Source organism: Microtus pennsylvanicus, chromosome 17, assembly GCF_037038515.1.
Source record: "Microtus pennsylvanicus isolate mMicPen1 chromosome 17, mMicPen1.hap1, whole genome shotgun sequence".
Classification (NCBI taxonomy): Eukaryota; Metazoa; Chordata; class Mammalia; order Rodentia; family Cricetidae; genus Microtus; species Microtus pennsylvanicus.
In genome coordinates, this window is record NC_134595.1 from 15,660,341 (window position 1) to 15,676,590 (window position 16,250).

Consider the following 16,250-nt stretch of genomic DNA (forward strand, 5'->3'; position numbering starts at 1 on the left):
GAGTCCCTCATAAATATTCGTCCAACAGGTCATGCAAGCAGCTGGAGGCTTCCCCCTGCCACAGGTCACACAGACAGACAAAAGCATCTTCAGACTCCTCTCAGTCTCCTCCCCACCCTGCTCCGCCCCCTCGATCTGCCAAAGCCCCTCTAGGCTCCCGCTGTCACTGATCACCATTCTCCCGTTGTTAAAACACCCACACCTAAGGATATCAGGTTCCTAAAAGCCACAGCAGCCCCCTGTCAGATCTGCCAAAAGATAATGGCCCAGAGTTTACTTCCCAGATTTCTCAAAATCTGTCTAGGGCACTTGTAATCCCCTGGAACTTCCACACACTGTACCACCCTCAGTCTTCAGGTAAGGTAGAACGGACTAACTGCTCTTTAAAGGAAGCTCTCGTTAAGATGTCAAAGGAACTGCACCTCGACTGGGTAAGCCTTCTGTCCCTTGCTCTTCTCAGGCTTTGGGCTCTCACAAAGGGCCCCCTTTTCATTTCACCCTTTGAACTCATATATGGGCGGCCGGTTTTAACCCCCAGCCTCTCATCGGGAACCTCTCTCTCCCCTTCCTGATCACCTGCTCACTCCCCTCCTTTTCCACTTACCTTCGCTACTGTGGGACTTCACAGATCACTCATTACCTCAAGCATGTGCTAATACATGTCCAACGCCGGTTAAAATAGGAGATAAGGTATTACTCTCACCTCCAGGCCAACGTCCCTCACCTCTTTCCCCTAAATGGCAGGGTTCTCTCAGAGAAATTCTTCTAACCCCCACAGCTGCCAAGCTTGAAGGAATTCCCCATTGGATTCACCTGTCACATCTTAAACTGTTCATCTCCACGGCTCAAGATAATCCTTCATACACGGTAACTCAGACAGGACCTTGTTCTCTTAAGTTCCAAAGGATACCAGGTTCAGCCCCCTCGACTCCAGTCTAAGGGAAACAGTGGTCCCATCCGTCACTTAATCCTCCTGTGTTAACACACCCTCCCTTCTTTAAATTCCTAAATAACCATCCAGCTGCCGTTACAGATATCATCATCAAGTATGGAGTCAAGGGCTCAGGCGGTAAGCAGATTCTTAACAAAGTTCCTTGACATAACAGGTCAGTCGCTGACTGCAGCAGTGACCCCTGAAATGTTAAGGAGTATACGGTTAAAAGCTATTTTCTTTTAAAACACTTTCTTTAAGCTCTAGGAAGCCAGCCCGACCCACCTAAACAAATCAAACACAAGCGGATCATTAACGGAATAAGTATCATTTAATTTTTTTATCATTCTTAACCCCAGACCTCCAAAAACTCCTCCACCCCAAATTTCCCCTTTAATTTTCCAAACCTCCTCCCAAACCTCCTCTCCCCTTTAATTTTTTTCTCTCTACTAATGCGACTTTTGTCTTCCAGCAACATAACTATGACCCAGATACTCAGGAGGAGCCAGACAGATGTGATTTCTTCAGTCAGCCACCTTTAAAAGCCTGCAAACAGGACATAACCAACAGGACATCGCCAGAATAATCGGACACTCCCTGGATCCCTCGATGCCCAAAGGACATCGTCAGAATAACTGGACACTCCCTGGATCCCTCGACGCCCAAAGCCAGCAGGAAGCAGTCATGAGAGACCGGGCTACGCCCCCATTCCCTACCCTTTAAGACCCCCCACAATTTTTTTAATAAAACCAAAAGGGTGAAATGTTGTTCCTTTTGCAGACTACAGCTCCCAGCATCCCCCTGGACTGGAAGCCGCAAAGGCGCAGGGCATTTCCCCCTGACGCCCGTGTGTTCCCCGTTAAAAACAGGGGTCACCACGAGCTCTCTCCCTCTCTCTGCCCCTCTCTCCTTTTGTCTCTGCACACCTGTCCCTTACTTGTTGTTACCCCAACATTAAAGTGCACCCACGTGGGACGGTCGCGTGTCTGTGTCTCCGTCCTAACCCCGCATCGCCGGGTGTCTCGCGTAAAGTCTCCACTCTCTAATCCCGCAGACAGACAAACAAGACAAAAAAGAATAACAGAAGCAACAAGAAGACAAGTGTCTTAGAGTTCATCAACATGCACGCAGCACACCGAGCCCTGACCTTGCACATAGTCACAAAGGAACACTTTGATCTCTTCCTTGGGTCATGGACAGATGCTGATGGCACAAAAGCCAGACGGACTGGAATGGCCTATCACCTGAGTTCCCTCAACAGCAGTTCTCCCTCCTGCCCAAGACTACTCACTGTATGTAAGTGTTGGCTGATGGGACACTTTCTGTTGGAAGGTGACCCATTATATGTACATTATACACTGCTTCATCAGTGAACCTTATAAGAGCACTGCCATGATAGCCTAGACTAAACGCCATGGGAAGTGGCACGTCTAGGCCTTGATTGCCTCTTTCAGTAGCCCACACCCCAGCCTCCAAGGCTACTGTTGGTCTCCTGGCATCTTCTCCAACCAATCCCATCTTCTAGTTAGGAATCGAGCCTTCCCATTGGCTGTTGCCTCATTTATGACATCATTCTCCCTCCAACCCTACCAGCACCTGGTAGAATCTTGGTGTTTCCATGGTGATGACTGTAAACAAATTTGGATCATCACAGGTCCAGGTGACCAGTGACCAGTGAGTGCTGTCTGATACTGGACACACTTGCCACTGAGGTCAGCTGATCAGACAAAGCCGACCGATTATCTTGCTCCATTGTTCTTTGGATTGCTAATCCTCTCCCCTTGACCATGTCAGGTAAGGAAAGAGACTTTAAAACATGTGATCCTCTCCACTGACTTTTACTATACTAGTAAATCTTTGCTGAATGTGGATAGTATTGATGTTGATATAGATATCTAGATTTGAATGTCACATTTAGCTTTGGTTCTTACTAAGTATGTGATTTTAGACAGAAAGTTTATTCTCAAGTGTTTTCCATCCACCTCAAGGAGTGAACAGTGTCACTATGCTTGGGGTCTGTACTGTTGGGTTTTCAGAGGAAAGTGACCAGGGAATAAAATCAGGCCCTTTTGGATGGTATTAAACTACAGAGACACAGGAAAATGAACAAGGCACGCAGAGATCTAGCACTCCACACCACTGATGAGACAGTCTCCCCCCACTACTGTTTCCAGTCTTAGTTTAAAATTCAGGGCGACTCTAACAGTATCGGTCACACCACGGATGGTGGCACACAACTATAATCACAACATAGAGAGAACTGGGTGGGATGGAGGTCAGTTCAAGTCTAACTGGCTCTACACTGGCCTCTCTCTATACTCACCAAATGAATATTGACTATGGACAAAATGGCGACTGCCATGGTGTGCAGTTACTTGGACTTCCCTGGATTAAACATGGAGAGTGGAAGAGAATAAGATGATTGTGGAATCTGAGAAGGCAGTTGTTGTACTGAAAGAAATATTGACAGTGTTGCTGGAAGGACAGACCCACAGGAAGTCAGGGAAGGGGGCAAACACAGTACGGGTCTAAAAGTATATAAATATATGAAGGCACACTGCAGAGGGGACCCTGGTGGTCAACAATGGTAGTTTAGAACACAATGTTGAAGACGACCAGATTATAATCAAAACAGACAAGGCATTGTCATTTCCCAAGCCATGTTTAACCAAACGTAACTGTTCAGATTAGTCTGTACAAAGGTTCCCTGGCACATATAGAAAGAATATCCTGATCTGGTCCCTACTCTTGCACTCCATCCAGACCACTTTCTGCCCAGTTCCCCATGTCTCATGTGCACTGGTGGTGTTGGATAGGATCAACTGGGGCTGCGAAGTCCAGTCAGTTAGAGTCTGACCATGGCAACTGACACGCTGTTGTGGGGGAGGGGATTCTCACAAGGATTCCCCCTTAGAAGAGATATAAAAATTAACAGTTACTGAGGAGCTGTTAAGAAAACAATTTAATCAACAGATATTAAATTGAGAAGCAATCATATTCAGAGATGAACCCCATAAAACATTAGCATTCTCAAGAGGACACACTAAACTGGTGCAAACAAGAAGAAATGTTGTCAGTAGGTTGTATTTCTGAAATCATATTTGAATCATGCTTGAAAGTTATGAAATTATAAGAGATCCTATTTATACAAGAAATCCAAGGGGGAAAAAAGAGAGAGGGGAAAGGAATAATTACCTAAATTCCTTACACATTTGTTAAACATCATTTCAGAAAAAAAAACTCAATAAAATAGAGATTGGCCTGGTGGTCATGGCAGGGGCTCCAGCACCAGCACTTTAGAGGCAGAAGCAGACCTGTCTGTGTGATTTCAAAGCCAGACTGATCAACGTAGAGTGAGTTTAGGTCACTCTATACTGTAAGATCTGCAGAGAACAGGACAAAGTTCCAGGTATGGAATATGCCTATGGGTCTCTTCCCAATAATAACCTCTGTTGTAGAATATATTTGCAAGGAAGTGTCCCAACAGGCATTATTATATTACAATCAGGAAAAAGGAGCATCGTGTCTAGATCTGAGTGAGGATTAAGGCAGATTGACCAGGATTTCCATGCCCACACAGGAAAAAGCAGACAGTTCATCTAGTGATTGTCATCCTACATAGCACCACCGATCGATCTTAACCCATTTGCTTGAGATATGTAAGGGAACATAGGTGCTAGACTCTCCCACTCAGTACAACCTGGAGATAACACAGTCTCTCCCAGGGGATAGAAAGCTTCCATCTCAAATTTTTCCAACTCTCTTCTTGCTTCCTACAGAAAATTGCCAAAGTGCACCTTTCACTGGGACAGAATGTGCTCTGCAGCCCTCTGTGCCTGTGCTGAGGAATGCCACACCCTCAGCAGGAAGTGTGTGCAATTTCTATGGGGTCTGTACCCCAGCTGTGAGCTCAGCATGGCTCCTGTCATCAGACTCCAGCACATGCTGCCAGCAGCTCACGGACAGTGCCTGTCTTTACCAACGAGTTGGCACGACCATGCTGACTAAGCCAACTGACCAGAACCAGATCTCTACTTCGACATTTTTCTATCCAAGTGTTCTCCACTGGGATCTCAGAGAAAGCACCACCAGAAGGGAAGCTCCGTTCCTGGATGCCCCTTTAACTGTCATTGACCAGAATACCACCCCCTCGTCTCGGTCTATAACGGCCCAGTGTGATAACACTTTCCATATCAATGCATTACCACCATCCTATCCAACACTGTCTGCCTGCCTTGTACAGGCAACGCCATCAAATCTACCAGATCAACGATATATCCTGGCACCTTGCTACCTGCATGGAAGTCAGGTCTATTATTATGACCAGAACAGCCTGGGTCCTCCGATGGCTGAAGAATTCTGGCAGTGCCAGCAGGCCTATGGCTCTGTGTCCTGCTCTGGGAATCAGGCTTCCTCTCTGCACCCAGAGATGGTGATGGCACTACAGGAGATTCAGCCAATGAACATCCAAACACCTTTCTCCACCTCTCCCATCTACTGGCCCACATCTGCTCAAACCATGCCAGACACCAGTCTTCAAGGTGAGTAAAGCCAGGAGGAGAGGTGTGAGATCAGCCCTCAGACGAGACACAGCTCTACCTTTCAGAAGTGGATGTCCACACAGAGGAAGAATGGGAGTCCTGACATGTTGGCTGTGGCTCAGGCTTATTACCCCTATATTCAGTCTCTATAATGAGAGAGAATACAGGAAAGTGAGTGACATTCAACCTTCATTAGACATGTCCAAGGACCACACCACAGGAACGCATTTCACTGCCAAGGCTAATCAGCCCCACGTACCAGCTCACTAAAATCACCTCCTTCCTAATCTATGTCTCCAGTTTCTAGATGTCACCAAGAATTTTTTTTCTGTTTTTGTATCACTAAGTTTCCCCTGAGTTGAAACTAGTATCGAGAGAAATGGAACCCTGAATCTGACCTAGAGGAGGTCTTCTCCCACACTCCTAGTGTCTGCTGTGACATTCTCTAACACTTAAGATGTAGTGACAGTTTGCTTTGACCTGTGTAATATTGATAAGTAGGAATGAAGCATCTAGCCCTATCTGTCTCGCTCAACCTCTCTCTGTCTTTGTCTCTGTCTCTTTTCTTCCTCTAGATCTCTCTTCCACTTTCTCTTTTTCTTTTCTTTCTGAATCTTCAGCAGTGACCCAAGGCCAAGACTATGTAGACATGTTCTCTGTTACAAAGTTGAAGCTAAAAGCTACTACAGTCTTACATTTTCGCATCACTAACAAAAAAATCTGTGAAATGTGGAGCTTAAGGAATGTCAGGGCTTTTGAACTGCTTGCCTTTCAGAATTGAGGAACTGATATGGATACCTAAACTCATATAAAAATCCAGGCTTCAAGGCCATATGAGTAATACAATGAACAGAAAGAAACTGGTAGAGATGAGTAAGATTAGGAAATAGTGAACAACACAACCTGTCTCAGAGCAAACTTCCAAGGCAATGAGAGGCACTGTTCCAAAGGAAAATATGGGAGACAGGGAAGAGCACACACCAAGGAATTCTACCACCTCCCCATGATCACTAAGCATGTACACACCACACAATCACAAAAGAAAACATGATATCACACGGTCATGAGAAACAAATGAGTAGTTACTATGTGTCTCCAAAGAGGGCTGCTTTCCCTGCTCCTCCAGCAGAACTCATAGCAATGCCTGTAACACTGCTGCAGGAGCCTCAGTGCTCAGGTGCACTGAAAGGGGGGGTAGCATCTCACTTACCAGACACTGACTTTGAACTTCCTCTCTTTCAGTGGTGGAGAGGGAGATGACCCTGGGATTGACACCTTCAGAGCAGACACTGTGTCTGCTACAGAGTCCAGACCTCGGCAATGCCTGCACCCAGGATGCCCAGATGACGACAGCACCTGTCAGTGGGAACAGGTCATTAACTGCCCTCATGCACAGTCCTTCTGAATTCCTGGCCTTGCCTCCAGCCCCAAGCCTGGAAAAGACACAGAAGAACAATGCAGATGAGATGAATGCTGAGCAATCAACACCTCTGGATTCCTATGAGGGCACAAAATGCAACCAAGACGCATCACCCCTCCCTTCAGCACACCCCGGCATGCAGCAGCCCTTCAACTACAGTGATGTTGGGAGCCTGAGGCAGAAGCTAGCTTCTCAAAATGCCACTTTGGGAAACAGTGGCCTTGGTCTGGAAGACCCTGAGGCTCTGCAGAGTGTCATGGAGTCTAGCAATGACTTTACAGACATGACTACTCTGGTGGCAGATATTCACCTTCCCCAACTCTTAAACTCCATCCCTGACCTTGACCAAATGGAAGATCACACAGCAAGCCAAACCAAAGTCTCCAAAGACATCAGGAGGGATCAGGCCCAGTCACGCACCAGCATCTTTAATGGACTATCTGAACTAGGCAAAAAGAAAAGCCAGAAAGTCTCTGATGTGTTTCATGGAGCTCTTCAGGCCAGAACCCATCACGAGGATATGCTGAAGGAAGATGATCCTGGGACCATAGACAACACGGCCAACCACGTGCAGAGCAAATCTCAGATATTTGTACCCAAGAGGCCCAGCGTAGCAAGAGCACAGGGGAAAGAAAAGGCCAAAGAGACCAGAGAAAACGGCTCCAAGAAAACACAGGAGCTGAAGCCATCAAGTCACAGAGTCAAGGCAAAAGAGAAGCCCGCCATCCCCAAGACCAAGAGGAAGAGGAATCCACCTGAGCTCAGCCATGACAGCTTTAAGAAGCCTCGAACTCACCTCGGCATGCACATGCTGGAGTCCGTGCAGGTCTTTCACCCACTGGGGAAGAAGAGTGAGAGGAAAACTGGCATCTCCTCCTCCCGGGCTCTGCTGAACTTCAGCAGCAACAAAGATCCCAGGACGGGTCCTGATACCACATCACTGCTGGATATGCCACGTGAGGGCCAAAGCCTTGACAAAAGCCTGGGCAAGATTCAGAGACCAGGGAGCAGTGCTCCCAAGCGGTATCCATCTCCATCCCAGTATGAGCTTCCCCAACCTGGGAAGGTCAAGTTAGTACCTCTGCCTTTCCCAGTCCTGGACAAGCCTCAAACCAAACCTGTTTCTAGAAAGCTCCTCTGCCTGGCTTCATGCAGGCCCACTGTGGCTTACCCAGTGAGGCCTCACTCCCACTCAGCTCAGCCTCCCACGCTCAAGCCATCCCAACCAGCTCCTGCCAGCACATCACTGATGGCCTCTGACAAGCCAGCTCTGCCAAACGGCACCAGTGCCACACGAGCCAACATAACCAAGCCCATCCAGTCTTGCCCTGGGCCTCAGCCGGCTGCCTCTTTGCCTGCACCCTACAGAGCATCATCTCACACTTCACTCCACAGGGAGCCTCTTTCTGCTGCCAGCAACAAGGCCCTCTCATCTCCCAAAGCTAAAACCCAATACCTGCTGCTAGACTTCAGTTGCCAACCCATCCCATGGAGGAAAGTGGACATTCCAGGGCCAGTCATCTCACAGCCCATCACTGAAGAGCAGAGGCCAGAGAGGGAGGCCATGAAGAGGCGGGCCCAACAGGAGCGAGAGAATGCTGCCAAGTGTACCTCCCTGGGAAAACCACAGCTTTTCCTTCAGAGGGAGAAAGATATGGAAATTTCGAGATATTATGGCTATGCAGTGTAAGTGCTGCCCAAACCTTTGGGACACAATGCTGTTCATCATACACAGGTAAGATGTAGATACACATAGATATTCATGCATACATGAAGTTTAGAGGCTTAGCCTAATGTGTAGATATGTAGATACATACATAGTAATGCAGAATAATATTTAGATATATGCATATATATGAATGGAAAGACATAGTTTATAAATTTATAAATATTTGAAGACACTATAATTGACTGTAGAAACTTAAGACTGTGATTTTATCCATGAGTATATAGAGAGGGCTTTGATGTCTTCCTTAGAACTTTACTATTATTAATTTATGTTTCCTAGTTATGTAATAATACATGTTACATAGATACAACATATGCTATAAGTCAGTGGTACTACTTATTTAATGTTAAAGCTGTAGCAAAAAGCTCTAGTGGCAATAAGATTATTTTCCTGGACTTTAATTTTCAGGATCCTAGGATGATGTGGAAGTCCCCTCTGTATGCTGTGAATATGTTTTATTACCATTGGTCATTAATGAGTAAAGCTGTTTCAGCCAATGACTGAGCAGGTCAAAGCTAGGTAGGAAATTCGAGCTGAGATATAGAGAGAAAGCAGGCAAACTCAAAAAGATGCCATGTAGCTGCCGAAGGAGAAAGATGCCTGAATGCCAGAACATTGCCAATAGGTCACAGACTCACGGTGAGAACAGATTAATATTACTTGGCTTTATTAAGATGTTAGAGTTAGCCAGGAATATGCTGGGGTCATTGGCCGAACAGTACTGTAATTAATGTGGTTTCTGTGTGATTATCCGGGTCAGAGTTACTAAACATGGTAGGTTTCCTAGAGTGTATACTGTAAACTGAACACACTCCTGCTGTCACCACACTTTCTCCCATTATGAACCTCAAACACGAGCCCTTTAAACATCAGTACTCTGCCATAGAGATCTGCCTGCATTTTCATGATATGAAACATAGAGTCCATGTATGCATAATCAAGATCCTACCTTGAAAGAAATTCTTCAAGGCAAGTATCTTTCTGATATGGGTTGATTTGGATTACTGGGTTTATCTCAAATTGTATCAATCTTTGAAATTATCCATTTAACATGTTCATTTCTCGTGTGTGTGTGTGTGTGTGTGTGTGTGTGTGTGTGTGTGTGTTGTCCACATGAGCTACTGTGTAACAAATGTGTGGAGTGCTCACAGAGGCCAAATCTGGGCATCAGGTCTCTGGAGTCTGGAATTAAGAGAGACTGAAAACCATCATGAGGTGCTCTGAATTCGACCTGGGGACTCTGCGAGAAAATCAAGTGTTCTTGTCTAAGAAGCCATCTCATCACACCCAAGTTGAGTACACATAATGCAAACAACATAACCTTAGCCTCTCTATTGCTGCAAAGACTTGACTGTCTACGAACATCACATGTTTTTCACCCATGGAAACACTGTTGGACACCACGCCTGGTTCCCTGATGTACTGTAGACAGTGCTGCAATCAACACTGACGGGCAAGTGCCTCTCTAATGTCCCGAGTTCTTTGGGAAGGTGCACATGAACCATGGGGTGGTCCAGATGCAGGCTTTGGTGGTCCCGGAACACTGACAGCCAGTCAGGATGGAAAACGTCCAATCCCCAGCAGCAGTAGATAGCATTCCTCACTGTGAATTCCCATTAGCAGCATTGGTCACTTTTTCTAGTCGGCCTTGAATGGCATCCACTGGAGGTTCACTATGCATTTCCCTGATTCCTCCTGAATCAGAACATTTGGATGTACTCACCCTCAGTTTTTCCAAAATCTATGAGAACAGTCTTTTTCTATCCCCTTTAATACCTGTGTTGTCTTCTTTCTTATGATTTACTTATTTAATTCTAAATCATCTAGATATTAATCTTCTAACTGAGCTATCAGTAGCAAAGATTTCACTTGGTTTTCAAGAAAAAACCCTCAAATAATGGCTTCTCTTGCTGGCAAAGAATCCTTTACTTCCCTGAGCAACCATTGATCAACTGACATTTGATCGCCTGATATTTTCCTCCATCCTGACCTGTCCCTGAATCTTAACCTCCTTGCACTATTCTGTGCTCTAACTGTTTCAGAGTTTGTAACACATTGTCCTCTGAGGCATATGCCATTAACCTTGTATGGGGTGACACATAAGAAATAGAATTAATTTATTTATAAGTTTAGTTTCTTGAGACAATGTTTCTCTTCATATCACTGAATATTTGGGAACTGACCTCACTAATCAGGCTAGCCTTGAAATCACAAAGATATGCCTGACACTGCCTTTGTAATGCCTTTGCCTGTGTCCCTGCCTCAAGAGTGCTGGGACTAAAGGAATGCACCAAAATCACAGGGGAAAGCACCTTCCTTTCTGAATATGTGGGTCACCGATTTCCCCACCATGATTATGTGAGGATGTATGTTAGCAACAGTACATTTTTTGATAGCTACCAAGAGTCACAGAGGCTGAACTGCTTGCGCTTACAACTGTCATTCCACACAGATTCATTGTTCTGAAAAATTGCTACTCAAACAGAGATCATAGGAACGCCTTCCTCATCACTATAAGGACCTAAGTGGAGAGGGCACAGAAGGAGGGGAGCATCTCACTTACCAGTCACTAACTTCTTCCTTGACTCTTTTTCAGTGTTGGAGAAGGGGGTGTCCGTGGGACTGACACCTCAGGACAGACAGTCCATCAGTTGCAGTCCACAATATTGCTAGTATTCCACCCTGTATTCACAGATGAGGACGCCACCTGTTGATAGGGACAGGTCATTGACTGCCCCCATCCAAAGGTCTCCAGAATTCCTGTTCTTGCCAACAGCTCTAATCCTGGGGGGGGGATGGAAAATAATTTAAATGAGATGACAGCCAATCTATCAATGCTTATGAATTACTTAAAGGCACACGGGAAACCTAGTCCCATCACTTCTCCCTTTAGCACACCCCAACTTGCAGCACACGCTGTGCTTTACTGACACTAACACCCTGAGGCAGAAGCTGGCTGTTGACCATGTCTCCTTGAGAAGCAGCACCTTTGGCCATCATGAGCCTGGACATGCACACTGTGATGGTCTCCAGCATAGACTTTGCTGACATGACTACACCGGGGCCAGATATTCACCTTCCACAATTTTTCAAATAACTCAATGTATTAAACATATTCAGAGATGCACAGCATCCTTATGCAAAGACTCCATAGTCATCAGGAGGGAATAAGCTGGGGCTCATGAGCAAGACAATACCAAGAAGACCAGAGAAAACAGCTTCAAGAAAACAGAGGAGCTGAAGCAGTTTAGGAAGAGTCAAGTCAGAAGAGAAGCACACCATCCCAGGACCAAAAGGAGGAGGAATCCACCTGTGCTCAGCCACCACAGCTTCAAGAAGCCTCGAACCCACCCCAGCATGCACACACGGGAGTCCGGGAAGGACTTTCACCTCTTGTGGGGAAAGTGAGAGAAGAAAACTGGCCTCCCCTGAACTCTGTCAACTCTTCCTGCTACTCTGTCCTCTATTATTACAAGAGTTTATTGAACTTTGATCTCTGGGGAAGTGGCATTGGATATTCGCAGGATGACATTGATTCACTTTCTTTTATTTCCTTTAGAGAGAGTTCTCTCCAAAGCGCTCTATGTCCTGGTAATAACATCATAGACCAGGTTGGCCTTGAACTCAGTGATCTGCTAGACTCTGCCTCTGCCGCTTCCTCTGTCTTTTGAGTCCCTGTCTCAAGAGTGCTGGAACTGAAAATATGCTTCAACGATCCAGGTAGAATCAAGATTCTTTCTGTACATGTGGATCACCAGGTTTCCCAGCATGATTTGATGAAGAGTCCATGTGTAGGCCAAGGCAATTCTTGCTACTGACCTAAAATCACAAGAGACTTAACTGAATGTATTGACTTAGCTGCATGGATTTACAACTGCAACTCAACTCAGATTCTTTTTTCTGACAGTACCTTTGTTTCACTTGTAGGCTGGACTTCTGACAATGCCTATCTACTTCCAGATAGTACAACATCTGGATTTGACTCAAGGAATGTATTCAACCAGTCCCTAGATATTTATGGTGTTTGTATTTTCTCAATAGGCAATCCACAGCTACTGTGTAGACACAATACTGTCCATTCTAACAAAGCCTATTTGCTGTCCAGAGTCACTGGTCTAGATAAATATAACAAAGCCAGCACGAAAGGATCCCACAACCGTTATCCAAGCATCCTGACAGGGGCACAATTGACTACAAGAGAATGAAGGAAAGCAATAGTTTAGGGAGGTCTCTTGTTTGATCACTCTCTCTGTGTTTTTTAGTTACAGAACTTGGGACTCCATGAGTCTACTGGGCTTCACTGTACTCCTCAGAAAAACAGAAAGGCATTTGAATGGATATACATTCATGTTAAGATTATTATTTTAATCTTTATGTTTTCAAATTAAGTGTCTTGTAGAATAACACTTGTTGAACAAAGCTCAGGAATTATTTTACATATTAAAGCAATTAACAAAAAGATGTACTGAATTCTTCTCATGGACTTTAAGTCTCACTGTACTATTTATTCAATGAACAGATTTTATTCTGTATATTGTATACTGACAACAGCACTCAGTTCCCACTACCTGGCCATTCCTTAGCTCTCACCAAATATCTTAGGAAATGTTCTTCTGCTTTATAGGACTGCTTACAATTTCATGAATGTCTATAGGTAGAGATGTGTCGCCAAGGATCCACATAGTGAGACAGGATAAGAAGATGTTTCTGTGGGACTGGATACATTTGGTACAATATAATTATCTCGAGTTCCAAGGATTCTCCTGCAATCACCTTGACTGCATTCATTGTTTTTACTGTAACGAGTTCCACTGTGTGCAACATCACAAATTTCTTATCATTTGCTCTGCTACTGGATACCAAGTCCAGGCCCTAACACAGATATCCTAATCCTGAACAAACTGCAATATACAGCAATGTGCAGAGCAATAATCCATCCAACGCCTTGGAACAGCATGGACAGGAGGAGTGGTAGACCTGCTTTGGTGTTTAAAGACACTGTATATTGAAATACACGGAGGGTACAATACTTCACATTACACCCACCAACTGATTTGCTGCTCCTACGGGAGCAATACTTGCAAGTCCCCAACTTTCAGATAACTCTCTACTTCTTATATTCTGTACCATCTAGAAAGATCAAGTCCAACTGATCTTAGCTAACATATCTCTATGGGATAGTCATTTTATTATGGGGTAAAATACCAGGCTACACTGCTCTACCTGAGTGCATTAGCTCTTACATACAAACCACTGCACTCCTGCTTGCATGACAGTGCCTGATATTTGGATGGACTGCATTCTGCATGATCCATTTTGGCATAAGAGGCAATCATCTCACCACAACAGCAGCCACAGCCACTGAGTATCAGCAGCCAAAACTTTTACAGTTTTTCCATCAGCACCAAAAGCACACAGAAAAGGAAGTCGAGAAAGGAGACAGACTGGAGCAGTTCCATGGACACCTGCAGCTGCACTAATCTCACGCAGAAGCACAAAGGTTTAGAAGGGAAATACAAAGGCCCATCCATTCCCTTCAATAAAACAGTAGGAGTTCCCTTCCCACTGTGACCTGTGATCCTCTGAGCCACAGGAGATTCTGTTGTACGTCACGGCACAACATAAAAATTCCCTTCTATGAAAGCCAGCCTGCTAGCAGAAAGGGAGGTTACAGTTCAGTCCAAGTCTGACTTCTAGATATCCTACAACTGAAACAGAGGGACAATCATCTACTTCTTACTCATACCAAATAAAAGGATCCAAAGAGCTTCATCTTTTGGGAGGTCTTGAAGAGTTTCTTGACCACCATCTCCTGAGTCTTAAGATCATTTCTGGGACATAGAATATAGCAGGCATATGGCTTCAGTGAGTGCCATATTCCACTCATTCAGGGTCCCATTTCTCAACTTCTCTAACTTACTTTTGCTCTCCTTGGAGATGCTATCCATAATTTTCAGGCACTGTGACGATACCACGGTACCACCGACGATAAGAAATGTTTCGTACACATGTGAGCAGTCTCTGGGCAGACCTGCCAATGCCAATTCTATCAGGGGATAGCCTTTGTGCAAAGTCACACACTAAGAAGATTCTCTAAATAGGGAGGGCAGTCTATTCCGCTGCAGCTTGCAAAGATCCCCTCACATGGAATTTTGTAATCTAGATAATACAACAAGTCCCTTCAGCTCCTAGTTTTCAGGATTCTCATGGGGCCAGGGCACATCATAACAGCTCTTACGCATCTGGTAGTATCAAACCAATCTCTTTACACTGACTCAAAGACAAGAACATGGCCGTCATATACCCATCCACTTGAATGTATTATTGAATTTACTTGAGTGTATATTATTGAACACAGCATGGTCTATGTTTTAGTTTGCTCTCACCTATACACTTGGCACAACTAAGACTTTTGTCATTTTGAGTTAAAGACTTCAGGAGTTCATTGACAGGGTATGTGGATTTCAGTTAATTTCTTTCATAAAATGCAGTCAGCATAAGTAATGTCACATGTGTGTCTCCCTAACAATGTACATTCCTACAGAATAAGAGAACAAACACCTTCTCACCCACGTCAACAGTAATGATCTTGTGGGATTGCCCACGTTACTTGAAAGTGAAGGAATGGTGGGTTACAAGCACTGGACATCATTTATATACGTAGATATGTAAAATAAAGCAAAAACTCACATGGATATGGTATATGGGACAGGAAATCAAAGTCCCTAGGGCTCTTTCATTAATGGAATCCAGCAACACAGCTATGTAAAGTGCTCCCCTAGTAATGGGGCAAGGCACAAGAAAGACATCAGAGATCACCCACAATGCACTATTCCATTGACACCTCTGGACCATGTTATTCATGGGAACCCCAAAATTGGATAATAATAAACAATTGGTCAGAAAAATGCTTACTTTGCGATGCTACTTGGAGCACAACTGAGATACAACAAAGGGGCAATAGTGACGACTGCAAGTACCAATGCACACACTCCTATTTAGCTTATATAGCATAAAACAAACCAGGATCCTAAGGAAAGAGGAGAGTTCAATTCAGTGGTTGCCTCCCTGGAGTAGCCTCTCAGACTGATTGTGAAACATGATCTTTTTTTAATATTTATTTATTATGTATACAATATTCTGTCTGTGTGTATGCCTGCAGGCCAGAAGAGGGCACCAGACCCCATTACCGATGGTTGTGAGCCAACACGTGGTTGCTGGGAATTGAACTCAGGACCTTTGGAAGAGCAGGCAATGCTCTTAAACTCTGAGCCATTTCTCTAGCCCCTAGAACATGATCTTTATCATTAAATGGCACAGAAGGACCTAGTCTATGCTCGGCAATACTATACAAACTCAGTTGACTTGGAATATATAAGAATGTTGGCTGAGCAAATCTAGAGAGTACCAGGAAGGAGAAATCCCCTGTGGTCTCTGATTTACCTCTTACCTCAATGTACTGCTTTGGTCTCCTGTTCTGGATTGCTTAGACAATGGTCTGTAAAGGATAACATGAAAGACACTTGATCCTGCACCAAGTTAGCTGAGATTTCTCTGTTTAGGTCTGTATCTCATTTTTTAATTGGGTTATTTGAAATGTTGATGTCTAATTTCTTGAGTTCGTTACAT

At 44.7% G+C, this 16,250-nt stretch overlaps 1 protein-coding gene across 1 annotated transcript; it reads left to right on the forward strand.

The window, feature by feature from the left end:
• Nucleotides 1-2,718: 2,718 nt before the first annotated feature.
• Nucleotides 2,719-8,582, forward strand: LOC142837182 (uncharacterized protein C2orf78 homolog). The gene is made up of 4 exons (XM_075952143.1): nucleotides 2,719-2,725; nucleotides 4,711-5,418; nucleotides 6,715-6,830; nucleotides 7,551-8,582. Exons 1-4 carry the CDS (start codon nucleotides 2,719-2,721, stop codon nucleotides 8,580-8,582), a joined length of 1,863 nt encoding a protein of 620 aa, XP_075808258.1.
• The last annotated feature ends 7,668 nt before the right edge of the window (nucleotides 8,583-16,250 follow it).